At 45.1% G+C, this 25762-nt stretch overlaps 1 protein-coding gene across 4 annotated transcripts in view; it reads left to right on the forward strand.

Annotated features, from left to right (window-relative positions):
• The first annotated feature begins 5151 nt into the window (after positions 1-5151).
• SNX30 (sorting nexin family member 30) overlaps positions 5152-25762 on the forward strand; it is a 111963-nt gene continuing 91352 nt past the window's right edge. The window contains exon 1 of one of the 4 annotated variants that reach the window (XM_057498931.1): positions 5152-5539. In XM_057498931.1, the coding sequence (XP_057354914.1) occupies positions 5384-5539 (156 nt within the window). In that variant the 5' untranslated portion in view covers positions 5152-5383. The remainder of the gene's footprint in view (positions 5540-25762) is intronic. The other 3 variants (XM_036915631.2, XM_036915632.2, XM_057498930.1) reach the window with 3 other exon arrangements.

Here is a 25762-nt window from a genome sequence, read left to right on the forward strand (position 1 = left end):
TGTGTCCTTTCTCTCCTTAGAGAACAGCCACACCTAGCAGCTTGTGCTGGGCAGCTGCACACTGACGGGGTTTCTAATTCTTGCCCGGCTGCTGTGGAGGAATCTCTACCCCGTTGCTGTGGGCGTGACCAGCCTCAGGCTGCTTCTCCACTCTGGTGGACCCGCGTCGGAGGGGAAATGAGCGGGAGGCTGTTTATCTCCGTGAGGGGCCTCTGAGCTGCGCTGCTCTCCAGGGGGTTAGGGCTCCTGGAGTTCCCTGGGATTCCCAGCTGCTGGGCTAAGTTTCCTGGGTCGTTTCCGTCCAGCTGTGGGGTCCCTGTCCCTTTAAGTCTTTCAAAAAGCACTCGCTTTTCTTTGTCCCAGGGGCACTGGCTGCGGGGACCCACTCACAGGTTTTATTGTTCCGTTTCCCTACTATCCAGTAGCCCACGCTCTGTGTGTCTACACTCCAGTACGGATGGCTGGGGCTGGGTGTTTAGCAGTCCTGGGCTCCCTCTCCCTCCCCACTCCGACTCTTCTCCTCCCACTGGGAGCTGGGGTGAGAGGTGCTCGGTTCCTGCTGGGCCGCGGCTTGTATCTTACCCCCTTCGTGAGGCGCTGGGTTCTCGCAGGTGTAGATGTAGCATGGCTGTTGCCCTGTGTCTTCTGGTCTCTCTTTTAGGGATAGTTGTATTGGTTGTATTTTCAAAAATATGTATGGTTTTGGGAGATTTCCACTGCTCTACCCACGTCGTCATCTTGGCTCTGCCCTCCCTCTTTTTGTCTTTATTTCCTCACTCCTTTACCCTTTAGCTTCACTTAAAACTAGTATTCCCCAAACCCACCTGTGAATCACTATGCATCCAAATGGAAGGAAGAAGTAGCTGTAGCAGTAGCTCGTTGGCCTTGATCCAGTTGCCTAATATCTCTGGGCCTCGGCTTCCTCACTTACGAAGTGAGGGTTGCAGACTAGATGCCTTTTAAACTTACCGAAGTATAGCATAAAGGCTCACAAATCATAAATGTATTGGTTGATGAATTTTTACAAAGGACCAGCCCCCAGATCATGAAATAGAATATCAGTACCCCAGAAACTTCCACAAAAATAACTTCTTTCAGCCGTATACCTTCGTTTTGCCAGTTTGTCAACTTCTTACAAATGGAATTATACAGTATATACTCTTGTATCAGGCTTCTTTCAGTCAATATTGTTTGTAAGTTGCATTCGCCATGCTATTCCTCCATTCTCCTTGCTGTCTAACTTCACTGTGTGACCACACAACTGTTGGTAGTCATGTGAGTTGTTTCTATGTTGCCTTTTACAAAGAGCATCATTGTGGAGATTCTTGAATCCAACTTTCGAAGAATACACACATGCATTTCTGTTCTGCTCTGGAATGGAACTGCTGGATTATATGATGTCCGAATGTCCATCTTCTAGATTCCTTTTGGGGATCATTCCTAATGGTAGAACCAAACACTGGCATGGAACACACACCCAGTAAGTAGGTTTCCATCCTATCCAAAGATTCACTGCAAATAAGATTCAATTCCAGGGCTTCCAGAACTTTTCAGCTCAGTATTTTCTCCAGCCCAACCTCTAACAGGTAGCCTCCACAAAAGAATACATACACACCCACACTCTCCAAAGCCTGCTTGCAAAGAAAACCAGGTGGCAGGTTACCCTTGTGATGGACCCCCTTTCTATGGCCAGATGAGGCCCAGGACCAGCCAAGGAAGTCTTTGGGGCTCTGGATAATATCCACTACATTGTGAGACACTTCACAGCCAGAGCTATGAAGTGCATCTGTTAACAGATTAGTTCCTCTGAGCTCTTCTCACAAACTTTAAGCACCTGGTGGATGCTCAGTAAAAATTTCCATAAAAGGTTAGGGTAAAAGGACTCTGTAATATAATTCTGTAAGAGAAATTTATCTTTTAAGCAACTTAGCAAACAGGAAATATCTCCAAAGTAAGCACTTAACAATGCTATTTACAAAAGGAGGTTTGGAATGTCAATTTATGGTTTAGAGAAGTGGGTGGAGCTCTGAGAACTGTTTCTCACAGTATACAGACCAGCAGTAGCATGAACATCACCTAGAAGGTTGTTTAAAAACTGCAGATTCCAGGCCCACCCCAGAATCTGAATCTCTTGGGTGGGGTTTAGAAATTTGCATTTTAACAAACTCACAGGCAATTCTTAGGCACTGACCCCATGATCTGTGTTGTATTACCCATTCAGAGGATCTCCATGCTTCGGGGGCCAGGAGCTTTGAAATGGAAAGATACAATGATCCAATGATTTACCCATGTGCTACCCAGCTGTTTCTGGGGAAAGGTCCATTTTCTTGTTTGCAGAACTCTTCAGTTCCTGGCCTCAAGCGGACTTGCCGGCTTTTGCTTTTTCCTGGGACACCATTGGCTGAATTAAATTGTCCACACAATTTTGCCTCTGTTGATGATAGTGCCTTCTCAGTTGCCCCTCTTGTTTGAGTCAGCCCTCTGTGGCTTTCTACGTAACTCTGAATGCTTTCTGAAAACCTCCTTTGTTCTCATCAGCCATCTACTTCAGAAGCAGTGGTGTTATTCTGAGGCAGGGTTTGGGATGCCATATAGAATAAAGCTATGATTGTATTAAAAAGCAGAAAAGGATAAGCAGCCAACACAAACATGAATAAGGCACATGCTGTACCAGCAGAGAGAAAGAGAATTCTTCACTGTGACTCTGCTGGTCTGGGTGCTTATGTAAAGTCCTGGTAGGCTTGTCAGTGAGGTTTATAGGATTCCAGCTCAACAGACTTAAAAATTCTGAGGCCCAAGGCCCTCTTCTGAAAGGTGGCCAGCCTAAGTGCCTAAGATTTCCTATGGATGGGAGAAGGTCCCACGCTGTGTTTTTGGGTGCTGGTGGCATCTCCCCATGATCCCATGCACATATATTCAGTGTTTTCATCCTCAGAACTCAGCCTTACAAATCCAAGCTTCCTTTCACAAATCCTAACAAACACTACAACCTTCTCCTGATATAAAAACTTCACATGTCCTTACCACCATGTAGCTCTGAAAACTTTTAGTGATTCACATACACTAGGATGCTCAATGTTACTTCAGTGACCATTTCCCACAAGGAATACTGAAATACAACAGGAAATGGTGAATGTAATGGATAGGCAGTCCTGGGCTAAATTTGAATGGTGGAAACTTGATACTAAAATGTTTTCCATATAAATTCACTTTTAGTTTTGATGACTACCCACTGGATCATTATGGCCAGATGCCACTGACCAACCAGGAAACTGGAAAATACACTTTGATATGGCCTCTTAGGAACTCTGGTGTTTTGTTTTTAGTGGGAGCCCAGAAAAATAGTACTGTGATCCAAACTTAGTAAATAGAGGGGTTTAGAGTGGAGCATGTTTAGCTATGAAAACTCTATGATTATCATTTTGTAAGAAGAGCAGAGAAAACCCAACAGAGAGGGGAAGGAATTAACATTTGTGGAGCCTCTATTCCATGCCAGTATTTTGCTAGGAACATTACATAGAGAATGCTATTTAATTCTCCCTGCCACCATGTAAGGTAAGTATTATTGTATTATTACCTGCTTCCTGTCTTTCTCCTTTTTAGGTTAGGAAACACATTCATTAGGGTTAGGTAACTTGCTTATGGTCACCCACACTTGTAGTGACTAAGCAGGAATTCAAATGTGGGTGTCTCTTCACCCTTCCCTGGTGTCCTGAGGAGAAAGCTGTGTGGAGTCTTTAATAAAGATCTTATGTTAAGGTGGCCTTGTTAAGATAAATAACACCATTCAATAAGAAATATACCTGTTATACATCTACTGAACACGTATTTCTAGTTATATTAATGTGATTTATTTTAATGCTAATCAGAAGAACAGTTAATGGGGTCTGTAGTAGTTGTAAGAACCCTTGAACATAGAAGTATTAATTTTATACTTCTCCAAGAGGACCAGACACTGGCATTCCTGCAAGGTAGATGCAGTATAGATGCAGTATTTAAAATTGTTCCCAGGGCCCTCTGAATCCTGTTCTCCTTAAACAAGGCAGAGCCATGTGGAGATAAAAGATGATAGCTTAAGGATGAAAGCCCAATGAATTACACCACAGCAAGTAAGGGAAGGTCTTTGAAGCTCAAGAAGTCTGGTATTTTGGGTCAGCTTCAAATCTCTACATTCTCCTCCAGCTTGAGTATCACTTGTTTCTAGATAAAAGGGTGGAGACCACAGCATATCCACTTCAATGTTGTCAGGTGAAACTGGACAAATCTGAAGTTTTAATAATAGGGAAGTGCTCCCTCATAATGAGCCACTCTACCCTTTAACTTTGCGAGTATCAATCTGTTCCTGCATGAATCCATACCTGCTACTGATTCGGCCCTAAGAAAAGAAGCTGTAGAAGAAACAGGGAAGGTGGGAAAAGGTGAACCTCCACCCCAAAGCGACGAAGTCCAACGCCTTGACTATCTCTACTCTGCTAGTAAATAAGGCTGAGAATCCAGCTAAGCCAAAGGCCTGGAAAGACACACAACTGCACAAAAAATGCGGTTCCTTCGGTCAGGGTGTGAGTTGAAAGGTCATGTGGCATCTGCAGCATTCCCTCGCTTTATTTACTGACGCTTTTCTTAAGTTTACCCTCCGCAAGCGCAGCTGAACTGCAGACCCAATATGGCGGGCATGGCGGTGTGCGAGTGAAGAGACCACACCGCTGCTTGGATTCCCTTTAGATTCCCCACCCGACGTTCTCCATCTCCTTTGGGCTTCATAGTCGTTTATGCTTTCCTCATGTTCTTCGTAATTCCTTCCGTTCGGGGTTAGAGGCCAGAAGATCCGGACTCACGTGCGTAGCCGCCCGCGGGCGCCCCAGGGAAGGCGGGTAAAGAGGCACAGGATCCTCCAACACCCTTTTCCCCCTCTGGTGTCCGTTAACATTTGTTCGGCGGCAGCACGTAGCCCCCGCAGGGCGGCCCCTCGGGGAAGAGGGTGGACGCCACGAGACCAACGGCCCCAGGCTCCGGGCGCACTTCCGGCGGGCGGGGCGGAGCTGCTCGCCGCTCCGCCCCTTCCCCTGCCTCCCGCCCCCTCCTGGGCGGCCGAGGCGCCGCGGGGGCGGGGCCGCGAGCGAACTGGGCGGTGTGGCGGGGCGGGCTGGGCGCCGCGGCCCAGGTGCCAGCGGATCCGCGGCCGGCTCGGGCGCGGAGCAGCCCAGCCCAGCGCGGGCAGAGACCAGCCGGCTGGAGGCAGTGGCGGCGGTGGTTCCCAGTCCGGCCGGTGCCGGGCCTCCGACCGAGCCGCGGCCGAGCGGGGCCTCGGCCCGGGCGCTGGGGTGACCCGCAGAAGCGGACATCTGGAGGAAGCGGCGGCAGCGCGTGCCGAGCGGGGCGCGCCATGTCGGGAGGGCCCCCCAAGGCCCTGCCGTCCTCGGGGCCCCACTCCCTGCTTGACATGCCGCACCCGTTGGCGGGCTCCAGCAGCGAGGAGGCCGTGGGCGGCGACAGCACTCCGAGCCCGGACCTGCTAATGACCCGCAGCTTCGGCGACAAGGTGGGACGCGCGGGGCTGAGAGGCTTATTTAGCTCCCGAGGGGGATGATGGATCCGGAGCTCCCCCTGGGCACCGTGCTGCGCCCACCCAAGCGCCCCTTCCCGGGGACGTTCGTGTCCTCGTCAGCGCAGCCTTCGGAAAAGGCGTCTCCGCGCTTTCGCCCCCGCGGGGTCCCAGCCCCAGGGGGAGAGCCACAGGGCACGGGCTTGCGGGCTGTGACTGGTCGCGAGCACCGGTGACAGCTGATGGGGAGGAGTTCCTGCCAGCGTGTTGGGGCCGGAGGTGGGGGTGCTCTGCACGGCTGCTGTGTCCTGGGATGGGGTCCCAAGTTCCTCCAGGTGCATCCCTGAAGGCTGAGCTGCCGAGTAACTTGTAGCTGCTCCAGCTTCCTGGGTCTGCAAAGCAGCAAGAGCTAATGGTTTTCCGTGGTAGGACGGGGCAGCCTTGGTGTGCTGCCAGAGTCATCGCCCCTCCTCCTGTCAGGCGGGGAGTGAGCTTTGTTTAGGTTTGCCTTAGCCCTGAGGAGTCACCTGACAGCAGACCCCCGCCGGCGGCGGGAGCAGAGTCCCGTTGTGGTTTTCTTTTTGGGACTCCACTCACCTCTGACGGCCTCCCGCATTGTTCAGGTTTGGCCGATACTCATTTTGTGGTTGAGGAAAAGAAAGCTCGCCCTTTGACCTTCTTTGTGCAGAGGGAGGCACCTGATTATCATAGAGCAGCGTGATTCTCCTGCTTTGAGAGATGGCAGAGTCCAATAAAGGGGTAAGGGATGGCCTCTTCCCCTTAGCCTTTCTGCTGTGACCAGGATTTGAGCTGTGCTTGTATCAGTGCTACTGTAGCTATTTAGTCTCTAATTCGCAAAAATTAGAATTGTTCTCAACACCTGTGATCGGGATGCCCTACACCTAGTACAATACTCCACAAGTTAACTCCTTGTACCAATATTAAATGGAATCAGGGCTTTTCTTTCCCCCTTATACCACATGTCAGTAAAAATGAGTATGCTTAGCACTCACAATAGCCCGAGAGGAGTACCGGATGAACCTTGCAGAGAGGGTTTGTGAAAGCAAACAGAGGGTAAAGGGGGTGAAAGCATTAGGGGCAGGAAAACCTAACAGGCTAATGAAACCTATGCATTGAGCAGCCTGAGGTGTGTTGGTGGGCTCTTTGTAATTACTTACCTTTATAAATTATAAATTATATGAAGGCTTCTGCTGCTTAGAAATACTTTGTCCATGTTGGACATTTAATAAGTAATTGAATGACTGAATAAATAACTTGTTGCTTTCTTATGCACAGAGAAATTGCCCCTACATGCATGTAGGATAGGAACCCAGTGTAAACCTTCTGATTTCCCTCTTGGGTCTGGGTATGATAGTGAATTAATTAGCTATTGCTGTGTAACAACTTACTCCAAAATTTAGCACCTGACAGTACTGTCTGTGGGTCCATGGTGTTGGTTTTGACAAAGGTCTTTCTTTCATGAGGTTTCAGTCAAGCTGTTGAATAGGGCTGCGGTCATCTGAAGACTGGACTGGGGAATGATCCCTTTCCAAACTCACTTGCTTGGCTGTTGGTAGGCCTTAGTTCCTCTCTGTGTGGCTGCTTGACATGGCAACTAATTTCCCCTAGAGCAGATGATCAAAGAGGCCAAGAGATCCCAAGACTCAAGCTGTAGTCTTGTATGATCTAATCTTGGAAGTGACATTACCTCTGCCATATTCTGCTCATCACACAAACCAACTCTGGTACAACATGGAAAAAGGCTATGACTCTCAGGAGGTAGCAATCATTGGGGCCATCTTGGAGGCTGGCTACCACAGATGGCTATTTTAAATATTTGCTTAATGATCCGTTCTTAGAGGGGACCTGACATAGAAGTGTGGGCATTTTACTAATAAGTACTGAGAAGACATATGCCCTGTACCACCAAGATCTTGTTGGTGGACAGAAAGTCAGGCCCAAGTCTAATTGCTATTGGCTTCCTTTACAGGGGCAGTTCTGTGACAGATATAGTCCAGAAGCATTATTATTATTAAATATTTAATAAGGCTCATTACAGCACAGAGCATCAAAATGACATCACTCCCAGGGGCCTGATTTATAGTAAGCCACTGTTCCTTAGAGGCTAAGCAATGTAATTCCTTTCTCTGACTGGGAGTAACATTTTCCTTGAACTTTGGCATGTGTATATGTTCTAGTAACTCTGGAGAAATTTCTGTAGAGAGAAGCTAGCAAGCAACAGAGGTGAGTCAGAAGCAGTGAAAGGAAGCCTTCCCTTTGCCCTGCTTTCTCTTGCCCAGGCACGGGGGTCACTGGAGGTAGGTAGGAAAGTTGAATGCTATGGTCTGTCTTTAAAAAGTAGCCTGTTTTCTTGCCTTTTTGGACAATGGGGTTGTGATCCCAGATGCCTGATTCAGAGTCATTTCTGGGCTTGGAGAATGAGGTTTTGACAGGCTGCTTCTAGTGCAGGGTTATCACAGCACACAGAGAGGGGTCGCTTTCTGTGTAGGCCTAGGATGTTGCCATGAATAGGGAAGCCTTGCATCTCGGCCCAACAGACGCTGCTGAGTAGCCTTTGGGATGCACGAGTAGGAGAAAGTGATCAAATGTGATGGTCTTTTCAGCCACTAACTACTAAAATCCAGACCGTGGTGCACTGGGAGAATCCTTTCTATCTACCGAGGGTTGCTAGGACTGATTCTTTTGATGCCAGCTAAGCTCCTCAAGCCTCCTATCACTACATCCCTCATGTCCACCTAAAATTTAAGTAAACCACTTGGCCCATCTCTTACTTTAATCTGCGAGCCACTCTGGGCTGCTTCTCCCCTAGCTCAGCCTCCAGATCCTGTGTGCCTCTCAAGCCCATTCCCACATCCTCGACCTCTTCACTGAACTATTCCACTTGCTTTCTGGCCCTCAGATTACTGCTTCTCATGAAGTATTCAAAACGGAGGCATTTTCTCCTTTACGCCACTTACTTGGGGATCGGGAGGTGGGGGGCAGTGCCTCTCTCTTGTGCCTTTTACAAAGCAAGCTGTGCTCCTTTGAAGCTCATGTCATTTTATTCATCCGCTCAGCAAATATCTGAGGGCCAACTATGAGCCAGGCACTGTTCTTGGAACTTGAGATGGATCAATTGGTTGAAGACCTCTGCCCTCATTGTGCACATTTTAGTGAGCATTTCTTTTGTTAAAAGGACATGAACTGAATGCAAACTGGCTGAAGAAGAAAGTATCTGGCTTATGTTATTGAAAAGCTCCAGGTATTTTGGCTTCAGGAATGGCTGGAACTAGGTATTCAAACAATACTGGGAATCTGTCACTTTCCATCTCTTGGCTCTTTCTTCTGTGTTAGCTTTATTCTCAAGCTAGTGACAGGATATGTTCTACAAACAAGCCCCACAACTTCAGCAGAAAGAGAGCACCTCTTTCCTGATCCAGAAAAAGCTCCAGGCTGGTGTCTCAAGGGCCTTAATTGGGTCAGGTGCTGAAACCAATCTTTCTAACTCTGATTGCCCAGACCTGGGCCAGGTCCTTATCTTTGCAGGAGGGAGAAGGGAAGTTTTTGTATGTTTGTTTGAACTGTGCAAAATATATATATAAAGTATAAGATGTATATGCCATTTAAAGAATAATAAAGTGAGTGCTCATGTTCATACTGCCCCGATTAAGACATAGAATAGTAGCAGTGTTTTGGAAGCCCCCTTGGTGCCTGTAGAGGAAGGAGGGGGTTTCCGAAGCAAAATCCAGGAGCTGCTGCTCATATGAAGGACTGTTGGGCAGGCAGAGCAACAGGTGTCATTACGGACCTTCCACTACTGTTTCCTTCCCTGCCATTTTCTAACTTCCCTGCTTCTCACTCTTAACTCATTAAAATCTTTCGACCCCAACTTAGTGTCTTCTCAAATCTTGCCCTCATCTCAGGGGACTTTGTCCAAATCTCCAAGATTCTCAGTTTCTTGACCTTATCTCCAGTCACCTTCACCTTTTTCTCAATTGAGCTGCCCTCTCCCTTGGCAACACCCTCACATTTATAATATCTAGAGCTGAAATTATGCTACCAGATACTGTCTTCTCTTGCCTTACCCATCAGTCAGTAATAACTGACCACACCTGTTCCCCGACTGCTTGCATCCACCTGCCTCCTTTAGAGGCTGTGGCTCATCTGGTCATTGCTCCTGCCACTGTCCTTTGCTCAGGTCTCCCCTCTACACCCACCCTGGGTCATTCCATTTGTTCCTGTGTTTTGCCTACCCCTCCGGAGGGACAGCACTTTGAGAATCTCCGCGCAAGTAAACTCGCAGGTTCCGCCCCCAGCTGCGGCCTCGATGGCGCGGGGCACGCCTCTCCACGGAGGCTCCCGTTCTGCACCTGGCTGAGCCGAAGCTGCTCTCTGTTCCTCACACCCTCCGCCACTCTACTCCATCTTCCCGTTCTGCTGACAGCCTCGCCTTCTACCTCGGAGCAGGTAGAGGCCACCATAAAAGAACTACCTTTCCCCAGACCACAAGATGGTCTGGATCCCCAGCCGTCCGTGCTTCCTTGACCTCGCAGCAGCGGAGATCCTGCCCCGTCCGTCATCCTGACTCATTCTTGTGTCTTCTGTCCCTCTCAGCTGGCTCATGCCGCGTCACTATTTGAACATGCTCAGGTTGCTCATTTCTGAAGCAAAGCGGGAGTAAAGGAAACTCTGCTGTCATGGTTTCTTCTCCATCTCATGTCCTATTCTGTGATGCCTCTTCACAGCCAAACTTTTTGAAAGAAAGGCCTGCTCCTCTTGCCTCTCCTTCTTAACCTCTGGCTTCCTCCTCAGCCTGCTGCTCTCTGCTTTCTGACCTCACTGTTCAGGGTCCCTTGTGACTTCCTTATTGCTCCATCTTGCAGTTGCTTCTCAGCCCTTATCGTACCTGACCTCTTGGTGGGTAGCACTTGATCCTGTTGAGTCCCCTCCTCTTCAAAACACTCTTCACTTTGTGTTGGGAGTGTGCACGCTGGATCCAGCTTGCCTGCCTCTGAATCCCAGCTCCGGCAATTACAGTCTTTGTAACAGCAGATTATTTAACCTCTCTGAGCCTCAGTTCCCTATCTGTAAAAAGGCAGAACAGACATACCTACATCACAGGGATGATACGAAGATCCGGTGGGTTCATCCTCAGAGTAGTGCCCAGTCCATTAGAGGGAGCCTTTAGTCAGTGTGAGGTGGTTGTTACTCCTTATATTGTAGTCTCCATCTTATCTTTGTATGTTTTTCCTTTGTCAGTTTCTGTATCAGTAGTGGTCCAGTCAGAGAATAAAAACCACTGTAGCTATTTCAGGCTAAGAGGCTGTACTGCACAGAATTAGTTCCACAGGTGCTGGAAAACATGAGAAGCCAAGCAGAGGATAGTGAGGTCATGCAGGGAGCAGCAAGAGCAGGAAGCTGTCGTCACCCTCGGGGCTGGAGGCTCAATGGGAGGAGGGGATGTTAGCATCTAGGAGCTTCTGTGGGAGCTAGAACCGCAGCAGGGCTGCTCAACAAGGGCAGTGAGGCAGCAGCTGCTGCCTGGGGTGCTCTCAGAATGGCTTCAGGAATGGCTAGAACTAGGTATTCAAATGATACTCCTCAGAGAAGGGACTGGGCTGGAGGAGAAACACCCTGGCTTCTCGCCTCATCCTGTCTGCTGGTCCTTCCTCAGTGTCTTCCATTGGCCACAATATCTTCCTTGGTGGACGTGGGACCCTCGCAGAGCCAAACAGTCCTCCCTGAGATTTGCTCGGAAGGATGCTGGGGGAAAGATTATTGGATCGTGCACCTTTGTTTCCTGCGCTGTGGGGAGTGCCTGCTTGAGAATGAGGCCCGAGAGGAAGGGAGAGCCAGGAGAGGAAGGGGAGCCCTGGAGGCCCCTGGAGTCCTTTATGTGCCAGCCACGCCTGAAGCCAGTGCTGCTCCCCGGCTTTCCTGCTTACATGAGGTCATGGATTCTCTTTTCTTTACAGTTTTCTATTTGGCTTGTCACTTGAAGCTAACACACACACACTGACCAATAGATTGACCTTAAGATGACTTGAAAGTTGAGTTTTACTTTAGGGGCACTGAGAGGGGGGCGCTGAGTTCCTGTGGCTCAGCCTCACCCCCGGGGGTGTGTGTCTGCACATGAGCTAAGGTGGCAGGGGTTGTGTTCTCTCCAGGTCCTAGAAGTCTGAGGAGGCTTTCGGGTGTCGGGGGGAGGGAACATCACAGGCAGAAGGAGTAACTTGAGCAAAGCTCCTGAGATGGGAAGACCTGTGCCCACTGGAGTTGGATTGAGTTGGGTCCTGTGTCAGGAGTGGGTTTTGAGTGTCTAGAGCTGGGGATGAGAGAGGAGGTGGGGAGACAGGTCAGGAGGGGACCGAAGGTGGCTTAGAATGCTGTGGTGCAGTGGTTAGCTTTTATTTTTTAGGCAGTAGCAGCCCTGGGCGGTTTTTGAGCAGGTGGATGTGTGATCAGTGCTTGGGATGGGATGACTGGCAGGAAGAGTGGCAGTAGCAGAGTGTTAGCCTGGTCGAGGATGAAGTTGTTGCCTGGAAAAAGAAAGATTAGAGTGTGTAAAGATGACTAGTTTTCTAGTCTAGGAGACTGATGCTGACCGATGCCCTCATTGAGGGAGGAACACAGATGGGGAAGGAAGCATGAGCAGGGCGTGTAAGGATGACTAGGGTGCAGTTCAAAGTCAGAAGTTCTGGGCAAAGGTTATCTGAACCCCTCTGTTGAAAGCCCCCTCAAACTTCAAGGCCTAGCACAAGTGCTGCCTTCAGGAAGCTCTTCTTTATTATACAGATGCGCAGCCCCAATGGATGCAGAGTGGGATGGGGATGGAAGATGGCAGAGGATGAGGTCAGAATTTAGACAAGTGGATATGGCCATCAGGTGGCGTTTGTTAACAGTGTGGTAGTACAGGTAGTAGCTTGGGGGAGAAGCAGGGTTGCAGAAGGCATTCAGGATAGGAGGGAAATGAGTGTTCCTGGAGGTTACAGGGAGGAAGACAGATGTTCTGTATTAAAATAAGTATATACATAACAGCTTGGCAAAGGTGCAGTAATTCATGTATGAGCAGTTGGGTTTGTTTATTGGATGTTAGAGGGGTTGTATGCTGCCCCACGGCATTCCCCATTTTGGCTGCCAGAGCAGAGATCAGAAGTTATTGTCTTCTGTGTGTGGCTGGGGGCAAGGAGGTTGGGGGAAGTGTGGACAAGGGCAAGGAGCATATGAAAAAGGTGTTTCAGGGCTCCTGTTTGAGAAGAGGCGGGAAAAGCATGCAGTATGTTTGGGTAGCAGAGTGCCAGCACTTTTCAAAACCTGTATCTCTTGAGCATCTGTGACAGGCCTGGCTCTATGCTAGATGCTGGGGACATTGAGAAAGATTTTTAAAAAGGATTTTTAAAACCTTGAGAAGTTCTTTCTCCAGTGAAGAAGAGAGACACATATACAGATGATCACAGTAGAATATGAAAAATGCTAAATGTATTTGCTAGCCTTGGGGCATTGGGCAAGTGTTTTAAACTTGTAATGCCTCTCAGGGTACCCCTACCTAAATTTTGGAGTATCTTACAGGGCTGTTCTGAAGATTGAGTGTTTGGAATAGTGTCTGCCATACGTGAAAATGCCAGGTATTACTGCTTAGAAGCAGACACTAAGAAAGGATTAACTGCCAGTAGTTTGAGAGGCAAAGGGAAGTGAGACAGAAGGGAAGGCAACCAGGAGGAGGAGGTACATGAACCAAGCCAGGTTCCACTGAGCCCAGCTGGGATAGCCTGGGAACCTGCATAGGACAGGCTCTGTGATCACTGCCCCGCCCCCGCCTCCTGCTGCTGTGAGGGAGCAGGGTCCTCAATCAGCAACCCTTGGCAGCCAGCAGTGAGCACTGCGTGGGTGGGGAGTTGGGCCATCCTCCCCCAGCACTCTCCAGCCTGCCTCATGTGTGTGCAAAGCAGGTTCAACAGCCAGAGGAAGCAGTCAGGCCAGGCCAGTGGGCACTGAACTGGTCAGGGTGAGGGGATATTGGTGGGGCACCAGCAGCCTGTACTACAGTTCTTACGAAAATAAGGTACAGGGCATGAAGTAGTGACCCTGCTTAGGAAGATGGTGGCTTTTACAGAGGAGATGAAGAAATAGATTTTACATTTTACAAATGGACAGGGGAAAGAAGAGCAGAAAAACCAGTATGTGCTAAAGCTTGGCAGTGTCAAGTTTGCACAAATGGCCTGTGAGGGGGGTTGGTGAGTGATAGGGCTGGAAAGGTAGGTAGTGGGCACGTTGTTGTAATGGCAAACAGTAAGGGCTTTTATCCCAGGTGATTGAGGGGCAGTCATACTTCAAGCAGGAGAGGCGCAGGGCCATATTTGTTAGGTCACTGAGACCGGGCCCCTATCTGGGAGAGGGTGGGTGGAGCCAGGGAGTCCCAGGAGAAGGCTGTTGCAGAGAAGGTTGGAGGGGGCAGTGTCAGTAGGGTTTGCCTCACTGGATTCAGGGAGTGTACTGGTCAGGAGTTTTGTTTGCAAATGATAGAAATCCAGCTCACACTAACTTAAGCAAAAAGGTGTACCTATTGACAGGCTCGCTTTAACCACAGGAGTGAGGTGGAACCCGGGTTCTGAATGCTACTGAGGGTCAGTTTCAGTCTCTCAGACCAGCTTTGTCCATGTGGGAGGGAAAGGTGGCAGCTGGCAGCCACCGTCGCTCATGTTTCATGGCTCGTCCTCCAGAGAGGGAGTGAATCTCTTTCTGAGGAAAAATCTCAAGGAGACCTGGCTTGGGTCACATGCCCATCCTGAGAACAGTCACCTGGACTCGGGGACCGAGGTACTGTGATTGGCCCAATGTGGCCCAGAGGTTCAACCTGGGCGGATCAGCTATGGCTGAAGGAGGAGTCTGAGAGAGGAAGGCCACCCTCCTTCCAGCTGAAGGGTTCCTGAAGCCGCATGAGCTGTGCTGGGCAAACAGGAAAAGATTATTACAGGGAAGACTCTTGGGTCACTGGCTTTAGTGACTGGTTGAATGATGATGGCAAGAATAAAACAGGAATTTTGGGAGAAACAGGTCAAAAATTAAACTGTAGGTTTTCTACGGCATATAGGCTTTTTAAAAGAAAAATTGAGATATAGTACATATACTATAAAATCTACCTTTTTAAAGCATACAATGTAGTTTTAATATATTCACAAGGTTATACAACTGTTACCATGATCTAATTCCAGAATGTCTTCATCACCCCAAAAAGACACCTCATACCCATTAGCAGACACTCTTTGTTTTCCCTACTTTGAACCCCTGGTGACCACTAATCTATTTTCTGTTTCTATGGATTTACCTGTTTTGGACATTTCATAAAAAATCATATAATTTTTGTGTCTGGCTTCTTTTACTTAGCCAAATGTTTTCAAGGTTTGTCTATGCTGTATGCATCAGGACTCCATTCCTTTTTATGGGTGAATAATATTCCATTCTGTGGAGAAGCAGCATTTTGTTTACTCATTAGTTGATGGACATTGGGTTGTTTCCTAAACAGATACACTTAAAAAATATATATATATATGCATTCCTTTGTTTATTGCAGCATTATTTACAGTAGCCAAGGTAAAGCAACCTAAATGTCCATCGATAGGTGAGTGGAGAAAAAGGTGTGGTATGTATATATAATGGAATATTACTCAGCCATAAGAAAGAATGAAATCTTGTCATTTACAACAATTTGGATGGACTTAGAGGGTGTTATGCTAAGTGAAATAAGTCAGAGAAAAGCAAATATGTGATTTCACTTATATGTGGAGTCTAAAACAAACCAACCAGCCAAACAAACCAAAATAGATTGATAGACACACTCATAGAGGACAGACTAGTGGTTGCCATAGGGGAGGAGATGGGTGGGAGTGGGTGAAACAGGTGAAGGGAGAAAAGTTAGTGAGAATGTTTGATATCTTGATCTGGGTGATGGTCACATGAGTATATATACATGTCAGAATGCATCAAGCTGTACACAAAGATTGTGCATTTTGTATGTAAAAATTACTGGATTCATAAATAAGACATTGGATACAATTTAATTTTTTACAATAATTTTGACATTTGAGCTTGATGGTAGTTTAAGACATGAAGGTACAATAAGATGGTTGTAAATACCCTGATTTTTTTTAACCATCTTAGCCATTTTTAGGTATACAGTTCAGTAGTGTTAAGTACATTCATATTGTAAAACAGATCTCCAGAATTTTTCAATTTGCAGAACTAAAACTCTGTGCCCATCAAATAACAACTCCCCCTTCCCCCCCAACCTTCAGCCCCTGGTAACCACCACTCTACTTTCTATCGCTGTGAATTTGATGCCTCTACTTTAGATACCTTATATAAGCAGAATCATACAGTATTTGTTTCTTTTTGTGACTGGCTTATTTAACTTAGAATAATGTCCTCAAGATTCACCCATGTATCATGTGAGGGCATTTTCTTCTTTTTAAAGACTGAATAATATTCCATTGTATGTATCCATTCTTTATCCATTCGTCTATTGATGGACATTTAGGTTGCTTCTACCTCTTGGCTTTTTTGAATAACGCTGCAGTGGACATGGGTGTGCAAATGTCTCTTTGAGATCCTGTTTTCAATTTTTTTGGATATATAAACTCAGATGGAGGCTTGCTGGATCATATGATAGTTCTATTTTTAACTTTTTGAGGAACTTTCACACTGTTTTTCATAGTGGCCGTACCATTCTACAGTCCCATTAACAGTGCATATGATTCCAACTTCTCTACATCCTCATCAATGTGTGTTATTTTCTATTCTTCTGATAGTGGCCATCCTAATGAATGTGAGGTTATGTCTCATTGTGGTTTTTATTTGGATTTCTCTGGTGGCTAGTGATGTTAAATATCTTCATGTACTTTTTGGCCATTTGTATGTCATCTTTAGAGAAATGTCTCTTAAATCCTTTGCTATATCAGATTGCTTGATTTTTTTTGTTGAATTGTAGGAATTCTTTTGATATTCTGGATATTAACCCCTTATCATAGATATGATTTGCAAATATTTTCTCCCATTCCATTGTATCCTTTGCACAAAAGCTAAGTTTGATGTAGTCCCATTTGTTGGTTTTTGCTTTTTGTTGCCTGTGTTTTTAGTGTCATATCTAAGAAATCCACTGCTAAGCCCAATGTCATGAAGCTTTTCCCCTATTTTCTTGGAGTTTTATAGTTTTGGGGTTTAGGTCTTTAATTCATTTTGAGTTAAATTTTATATATGGTGTAAGATGAAGATCCAACTTCTTTCTTTTGCATGTGGCTGTCCAGTTTTCCAGTACCTCTTGCTGAAAAGACTCCTTTTCCCATTGAGGATGTAAATACTTTTAAAGTTGATTTCTTGCTAAAGTCAATAAACTATATTAATACTTGGAATGCTACGATGAATTTATTCTCAAAGTGTTTGAGTGACTTCTCTTGTACTTTGTACTTTGTAAGACGTAACTTCAAACATTAGCCTGGGATAGGTCGGGTCTCAGATATTGCAGGTAAACAATGTCTTAATGTAATTAGAATAAAAATAAATGTGGAATAGCTATTTTATTGCCAAAGTGGGAGCCTAGACCTTCTGTAGGGCTCTTTAATTAGGGCAGAGGTGTGTTCTGGGGAACTGGGCCTGTCGTCCTGCTGGTATCAGCAGCCATGCTGCGGAGATGCAGGATAGCAGCTTTTCAACACACTGTCCAGTCAAGCAAATCTTGTTTATTTCATGACTTAAATTAGCAATTGTGAAGGACGCTTGGACTCTTTGTTCATCCCTTGAAGCTTTATATGGACTTATTGTGTGCTATGCCTGGGGAATACATAGATGAACAAGATGACTTCTAGGCATGAGATAACCTGCTAGGCACTCAAGGTCCAGGAGGGGAGACAGAGGAGGTACAAGTGAATAATTGCAATTTAACGTGATAATAGGGATGTATACAGAATGCTTTGAGGGTAATTAGGGTGATTTCTTCCAGTGAAAGAAATTGTAGAGTGAAGCATGCTTGAAGGAGGTGTTGGGTTACCCCTTATAGGTAACAGCTACTTTTTCTTTTAAATGAATGGTCAGTGTTGGGGATTCAGGAAGAAGTTGAATGACTGTTTTCTGGTCTGATGATAATTGGAAATTCTTTACTTTTTAGCCCTCAGATTTTATTATGCATATGTTAATGCAGTATACATTCTTTACTCGTATATCCAAGATTGGCTACATAATTTGTGGGCCCCCAGTGCAAAACTAAAATGCTTGTCCCCCTGTTAAAAAATTAAGAATTTCAAGATGGTGACAGGAGAGCATTAGCCCAGTTTGAGATCCTTTGGACAACAGAGTTCCTCGTGGTTGTGTAGGCCACACACTGTGAACCTGGCACGGAGTGTATCCTTTAGAGTTACTGGTTTCCAGGTCCTGTTAAAATAACCTCTTACCCATCTCGATGTTCTAGGTCAGGACTGCTGTCGTTCTCTGGGTATGCTTGTAATGGGTCAGGGTCCCCAGGGATTGCTTCTCGAGTCTAGGCTGACCGCGGCCCCTGCTTGGAATACTCCATCTCCTGTCAACATTCTAGCATTCCCTGTTTCTAGAAGAACTCACTGTAGTCTCCTGTGTGCCCAGCGTGTGTAACATATGCTTGGGACTGCTTTTTCATTTCCTTGGCTTGGGTCTGCTCTCTTTTCCCTTTGTTCTGGTTTCTCCCCATCAGGGTGTGGGCAGTGTCCTGCATATGCTCACTCAGTTACCCTCACCTTCACCCAGGGATGACAGCTGGGGAAACGTGGGCTTGGAGAGGTGAAGGAACTAGTTTGCGGTCACAGAGCTAGAAGGGAGTGGGGCTGGAACTGGGACTTGGGTCTGTCCGACTTCAGCGCCCTCTCTCTAAACTGCCACCACCGCTAGGGAGCTGGCATCCATTTGCAAAGCCCCAGTGCCATGTATGAGTGTCCCGTGCATCAGGTAGTATGCACTGCATTTCTTATACAAGACACAGTCATCAGGCCAAGGCGGAATGAAACCAACTCTACTGTCTCTTGGCCCGCATCTCTTCCCTCATCTCAGATTCCAGGTTTTTCAGTCTCTTCCTCCTCACTGTACCAGTCTCTCTTGTTAGGGAAATTTCCTCAGGCTTGCTGGCTTCTGCCTGTGCACGCTCCCCGTCACTGCCAGGCTCCTCGGATGAGTGGCCTGCGTGCCCTGCTTCATCTGCCTCGCCATCTGCCTCCTCCGGCCTCAGCATCGAGCCCCGACCGCTCACTGCTGCAGAAGTCTGCAGTGGCTGCTAGTCTGCTGCAGAGACCTCGGAGACCATCCACCGCCAGACCCTCTTCTTTCACGTGAGGAAACTGTGGCTCAGGCCAGGGCCACCCAGCTAGCTGGTGGCAGAGCTGAGGTTAGGACCCAGGTTTCCAGGCCTCTGGTTCAGTGCCATTTTCCTTGACTAATGACCTTAACCAAACTCCCCTCAATTTTTCTTTTTCACTTTTTTAAAATCAGGGTCTTCTTCTGCTCACTACTAAATTCCCCAGCCCAATACCTGGCACATAGGATATGCTCAATAAATATTCACTGGATGAATTGATTCTCTCCTTGTCCTCGTCCTCCCCTGGCCTGTCTCTGCTTCTGGACCCTCCTCTTTTTCCTCCTAAGCTCTAACTGTGAGCCCACCCGGCCATGGTTCCTACTCATCCTTAATATACCGTCTCTGGATGGACTTTACTGCTGTGTTAGGGCTCAGTGTTTCCCAATTCTTCATTTCTAGCTTCAAATTCATCTTTCTCTGTTTCTGTGATTCTTGTTTCTAGCGCCTTATGATCACTGTGTGAAAGTATTTTAAAACCATACCTTTCCTTGCTTCTCCTCTTAACTCTCCTATTCCTGCATATAACTTCACAGTTCTTTATTGCTTCTCTTCATTTCCATTGTCATTATCAATATCCTAATGAAGATGTAGGAGTGTCTGTCTGGTTTTCCTGTATTCACCCAGTCAGTTGCCTGCTCCCCCATCTAATCTCTTCTGAACGCTGCCAGAATTCACCTTCATAAAATAGTGCCTTGTATGTGTCATTCCCATCTTTTGAGACCTGTAGCAACTTAACATTGCCTCCACAGTAATGGTCCAAGTCCTGAGTTTGGCCTTCTGTGATCAGGTACTTATTTACCTCTTTGACCCTCTCCTAGGAAGTTATGTCCTTGCAAAATGATTTTATTCATGAGCTGCCTGGCATGTCATGTGAATTCTTGCTTGCCCACGTTTGTTAAGCTTGTCTCCTCTCTGTGTGTGTCCAGCTGCCTCCTCCTGTTGGTTGTGGAACCTTGCTACTCAAACTGTGGTCCGTGGACCAGTGGCATTGCTAACAAGTAGGAGTTTGTTGGAAATGCAGAATCTCAGGCCTAATTCCAGACCTACTGAATCAGAATCTGCATGTTGACATGATCTCTAAGTCATTTGTATGCACATTAAAAATGGAGGAGTACTGTCTTTAGAACAAGATTGTCAGGCTTGGCTAAGCATTCACATCATCTGAGGACCTCTTAGACAATCCTGATGCCTGGATCCCCCTTCAGAAAACTTGGATGTAAGGAATCTGGGATGGCCCAGGGACCAGTATTTTTTTTTAAAAAGGTTTTTCCAGGTAATTCTAATGTGCAGCCAAGGTTGAGATCAAGTGCCTTAGAAGAGCTCTGATTTACCATCAGACATGTGTATCTCCTACACTGTGCTGTAAGCAACTTGATGGCAGGGGCTCTATCTAATTTGCTTATTTTTGTAATTTCAGTGCATGAACAAAGCCTAGCATGGGATAGGTACACAAATATTTGTTGACAAAATAAATAGACATGTGCTAAATGATGTGTGTACAAAGGTATTCATTGCAATATTATTTTTAGTAGCAAAAGATAAGAAAGAGCTCAAATATCCAGCTAGTTTTGTAAACTAAGGTCATTTTTTTTTTTTTAAATAATTATTTATTATTGAAGGGTAGTTGACGCACAGTATTACATTACATTAGTTTCAAGTGTACAACACAGTGGTAAAACATTTATATACATAATTCTAGGTTCCAGCTATCACCCTAGCAGGCTGTTACAATATCTTGACTATTTTCCTTATGCTATACATTACATCCCGGTTACTTATTTATTTTACCATTGGAAGTCTGTCCTTTTTTTTTTTTTTTTGTGAGGGCATCTCTCATATTTATTGATCAAATGGTTGTTAACGACAATAAAATTCTGTATAGGGGAGTCAATGCTCAATGCACAATCATTAATCCACCCCAAGCCTAATTTTTGTCAGTCTCCAATCTTCTGAGGCATAACAAACAAGTTCTTACATGGAGAACAAATTCTTACATAATGAATAAGTTACATAGTGAACAGTACAAGGGCAGTCATCACAGAAACTTTCGGTTTTGCTCATGCATTATGAACTCTAAACAGTCAGTTCAAATATGAATACTCTTTTGGTTTTTATACTTGATTTATATGTGGATACCACATTTCTCTCTTTATTATTATGATTTTTAATAAAATGCTGAAGTGGTAGGTAGATACAAGATAAAGGTAGAAAACATAGTTTAGTGTTGTAAGAGAGCAAATGTAGATGATCAGGTGTGTGCCTGTAGACTATGTGTTAATCCAAGCTAGACAAGGGCAATAAAACATCCACGTATGCAGAAGATTTCTCTCAGAACAGGGGGGGTGAGGTTCTAAGCCTCACCTCTGTTGATCCCCAATTTCTCACCTGATGGCCCCCCTGCGACTGTGCCTGTCTTAGGTTGTTCCTCCCTTGAGGAATCTTACCCGTCTCTGGCTAACCAGTCATCTTCCGGGGCCATACAGGGAAAGGTGAAGTTGGTAAGTGAGAGGGAAGCCTTATTGTTTGAAAAGGTTAGCTTTTTACTTCTTTGCATATTTATGCCCTGTGGCTTCTATGCCCAGCATTTGTCTTGAGGTATCTTTACCACTTGGAAGAATTATGATACTCGGTAAATTTGATATGAGGCACGAATTCTATTTAAGGGTTGTAATTAGGAAGGAAGAAGAAAAGCTATAGAAGTAGCAGGTGGCAGAAAACATGGGAAGATTGATTATTTCTTTGACATATCTTCTTGTAGAGTAACTTCAGCATGTATAGGTTTTAAGCTACTACTTAAATTGCGCACACACATTAACATAATAGGAGTATAGTTACATAACCAAAGCATATCTGTAATTACCAGCCATCTCCAGTGAAACCAAGAAAACCAGTTAGACACCTTAGGCATTTGTGAAAACTTATCTATGATATGGTGGATATTGTCCAACTGAACTTGAACAGTCTGAGAGAAATCAGACAAATTAAAACAACCCATTCCTGGGGACTGTTCATATGCCATATGTTCTTTTAACAGTAAATAGTCTGTAGTTGTAAGATTTTGGAGTGCTACAATTTGCACTTCTCCAAATTCTTGGTTGAGTTCCAACAGTATAGATCCAGTCAAATTTGTTGTTTTACTGTATGCACAGGTCAGCTTAGATATCTCCTTCCTCATTCCCATGGCAAGTCCAGGAACTGGTGGGATGAGTGCATCTACAGCTGTAGCAGTGCGTGGATCTTTGTTGGGGTTTTTTGATGATCATCTTCTGGCATGAGTCTTCCAGAGAGTGCAGATGTTGGAAGTTCTTTTTCATATCGTATCTTAGTTCATTTTCGGGGTAGCCCAATTAGGCTTTGATCCTCTGTATAAACACAAACAGACCCTTTGCCTACACTTTTATATGCCCTTTATACCATTGTGTAGAAGTCGTTGGAGGTTACCACACAGGAACTGCCCTTTTTTTTTTTGCTTTGTTTTTGGTATCACTAATCTACACTTACATGACGAATATTATGTTTACTAGGCTCTCCCCTATACCAGGTCTCCCCTATAAACCCCTTTACAGTCACTGTCCATCAGCATAGCAAAATGTTGTAGAATCACTACTTGCCTTCTCTGTGTTGTATAGCCCTCCCTTTTCTCCTACCCCCCCATGCATGTTAATCTTAATACACCCCTACTTCTCCCCCCCTTATCCCTCCCTACCCACCCATCCTCCCCAGTCCCTTTCCCTTTGGTACCTGTTAGTCCATTCTTGAGTTCTGTGATTCTGCTGCTGTTTTGTTCCTTCAGTTTTTCCTTTGTTCTTATATTCCACAGATAAGTGAAATCATTTGGTATTTCTCTTTCTCCGCTTGGCTTGTTTCACTGAGCATAATACCCTCCAGCTCCATCCATGTTGCTGCAAATGATTGGATTTGCCCTTTTCTTATGGCTGAGTAGTATTCCATTGTGTATATGTACCACATCTTCTTTATCCATTCATCTATTGATGGACATTTAGGTTGCTTCCAATTCTTGGCTATTGTAAATAGTGCTGCAATAAACATAGGGGTGCATCTGTCTTTCTCAAACTTGATTGCTGCGTTCTTAGGGTAAATTCCTAGGAGTGGAATTCCTGGGTCAAATGGTAAGTCTGTTTTGAGCATTTTGATGTACCTCCATACTGCTTTCCACAATGGTTGAACTAACTTACATTCCCACCAGCAGTGTAGGAGGGTTCCCCTTTCTCCACAGCCTCGCCAACATTTGTTGTTGTTTGTCTTTTGGATGGCACCCATCCTTACTGGTGTGAGGTGATACCTCATTGTAGTTTTAATTTGCATTTCTCTGATAATTAGCGATGTGGAGCATCTTTTCATGTGTCTGTTGGCCATCTGTATTTCTTTTTTGGAGAACTGTCTGTTCAGTTCCTCTGCCCATTTTTTAATTGGGTTATTTGTTTTTTGTTTGTTGAGGCGTGTGAGCTCCTTATATATTCTGGACGTCAAGCCTTTATCGGATGTGTCATTTTCAAATATATTCTCCCATACTGTAGGGATCCTTCTTGTTCTATTGATGGTGTCTTTTGCTGTACAGAAGCTTTTCAGCTTAATATAGTCCCACTTACTCATTTTTGCTGTTGTTTTCCTTGCCCGGGGAGATATGTTCAAGAAGAGGTCACTCATGTTTATGTCTAAGAGGTTTGTGCCTATGTTTTCTTCCAAGAGTTTAATGGTTTCATGGCTTACATTCAGGTCTTTGATCCATTTTCAGTTTACTTTTGTATATGGGGTTAGACAATGGTCCAGTTTCATTCTCCTACATGTAGCTGTCCAGTTTTGCCAGCACCACCTGTTGAAGAGACTATCATTTCGCCATTGTATGTCCATGGCTCCTTTATCAAATATTAATTGACCATATATGTCTGGGTTAATGTCTGGATTCTCTAGTCTGTTCCATTGGTCTGTGGCTCTGCTCTTGTGCCAGTACCAAATTGTCTTGATTACTATGGCTTTATAGTAGAGCTTGAAGTTGGGGAGTGAGATCCCCCCTACTTTATTCTTCTTTCTCAGGATTGCTTTGGCTATTCGGGGTCTTTGGTGTTTCCATATGAATTTTTGAATTATTTGTTCCAGTTCATTGAAGAATGTTGCTGGTAGTTTCATAGGGATTGCATCAAATCTGTATATTGCTTTGGGCAGGATGGCCATTTTGACGATATTCATTCCTAGCCACGAGCATGGGATGAGTTTCCATCTGTTAGTGTCCCCTTTAATTTCTCTTAAGAGTGACTTGTAGTTTTCAGAGTATAAGTCTTTCACTTCTTTGGTTAGGTTTATTCCTAGGTATTTTATTTTTTTTGATGCAATTGTGAATGGAGTTGTTTTCCTGATTTCTCTTTCTGTTGGTTCATTGTTAGTGTATAGGAAAGCCACAGATTTCTGTGTGTTGATTTTGTATCCTGCAACTTTGCTGTATTCCAATATCAGTTCTAGTAGTTTTGGGGTGGAGTCTTTAGGGTTTTTTATGTACAGTATCATGTCATCTGCAAATAGTGACAGTTTAACTTCTTCTTTACCAATCTGGATTCCTTGTATTTCTTTGTTTTGTCTGATTGCCGTGGCTAGGACCTCCAGTACTATGTTAAATAACAGTGGGGAGAGCGGGCATCCCTGTCTGGTTCCCGATCTCAGAGGAAATGCTTTCAGCTTCTTGCTGTTCAATATAATGTTGGCTGTGGGTTTATCATAGATGGCCTTTATTATGTTGAGGTACTTGCCCTCTATTCCCATTTTGCTGAGAGTTTTTATCATGAATGGATGTTGAACTTTGTCAAATGCTTTTTCAGCATCTATGGAGATGATCATGTGGTTTTTGTCTTTCTTTTTGTTGATGTGGTGGATGATGTTGATGGACTTTCGAATGTTGTACCATCCTTGCATCCCTGGGATGAATCCCACTTGGTCATGGTGTATGATCCTTGTGATGTATTTTTGAATTCGGTTTGCTAATATTTTGTTGAGTATTTTTGCATCTACATTCATCAGGGATATTGTTCTGTAGTTTTCTTTTTTGGTGGGGTCTTTGCCTGGTTTTGGTATTAGGGTGATGTTAGCTTCATAGAATGAGTTTGGGAGTATCCCCTCCTCCTCTATTTTCTGGAAAACTTTAAGGAGAATGGGTATTATGTCTTCCCTGTATGTCTGATAAAATTCCGAGGTAAATCCATCTGGCCCGGGGGTTTTGTTCTTTGGTAGTTTTTTGATTACCGCTTCAATTTCGTTGCTGGTAATTGGTCTGTTTAGATTTTCTGTTTCTTCCTGGGTCAATCTTGGAAGGTTATATTTTTCTAGGAAGTTGTCCATTTCTCCTAGGTTTCCCAGCTTGTTAGCATATAGGTTTTCATAGTATTCTCCAATAATTCTTTGTATTTCTGTGGGGTCCGTCGTGATTTTTCCTTTCTCGTTTCTGATACTGTTGATTTGTGTTGACTCTCTTTTCTTCTTAATAAGTCTGGCTAGAGGCTTATCTATTTTGTTTATTTTCTCGAAGAACCAGCTCTTGGTTTCATTGATTTTTGCTATTGTTTTATTCTTCTCAATTTTATTGATTTCTTCTCTGATCTTTATTATGTCCCTCCTTCTGCTGACCTTAGGCCTCATCTGTTCTTCTTTTTCTAATTTTGATAATTGTGACATTAGACCATTCATTTGGGATTGCTCTTCCTTTTTTAAATATGCTTGGATTGCTATATACTTTCCTCTTAAGACTGCTTTTGCTGTGTCCCACAGAAGTTGGGGCTTAGTGTTGTTGTTGTCATTTGTTTCCATATATTGCTGGATCTCCATTTTGATTTGGTCATTGATCC

This window comes from Manis pentadactyla, chromosome 3, assembly GCF_030020395.1.
Source record: "Manis pentadactyla isolate mManPen7 chromosome 3, mManPen7.hap1, whole genome shotgun sequence".
In the NCBI taxonomy this organism is placed as follows: Eukaryota; Metazoa; Chordata; class Mammalia; order Pholidota; family Manidae; genus Manis; species Manis pentadactyla.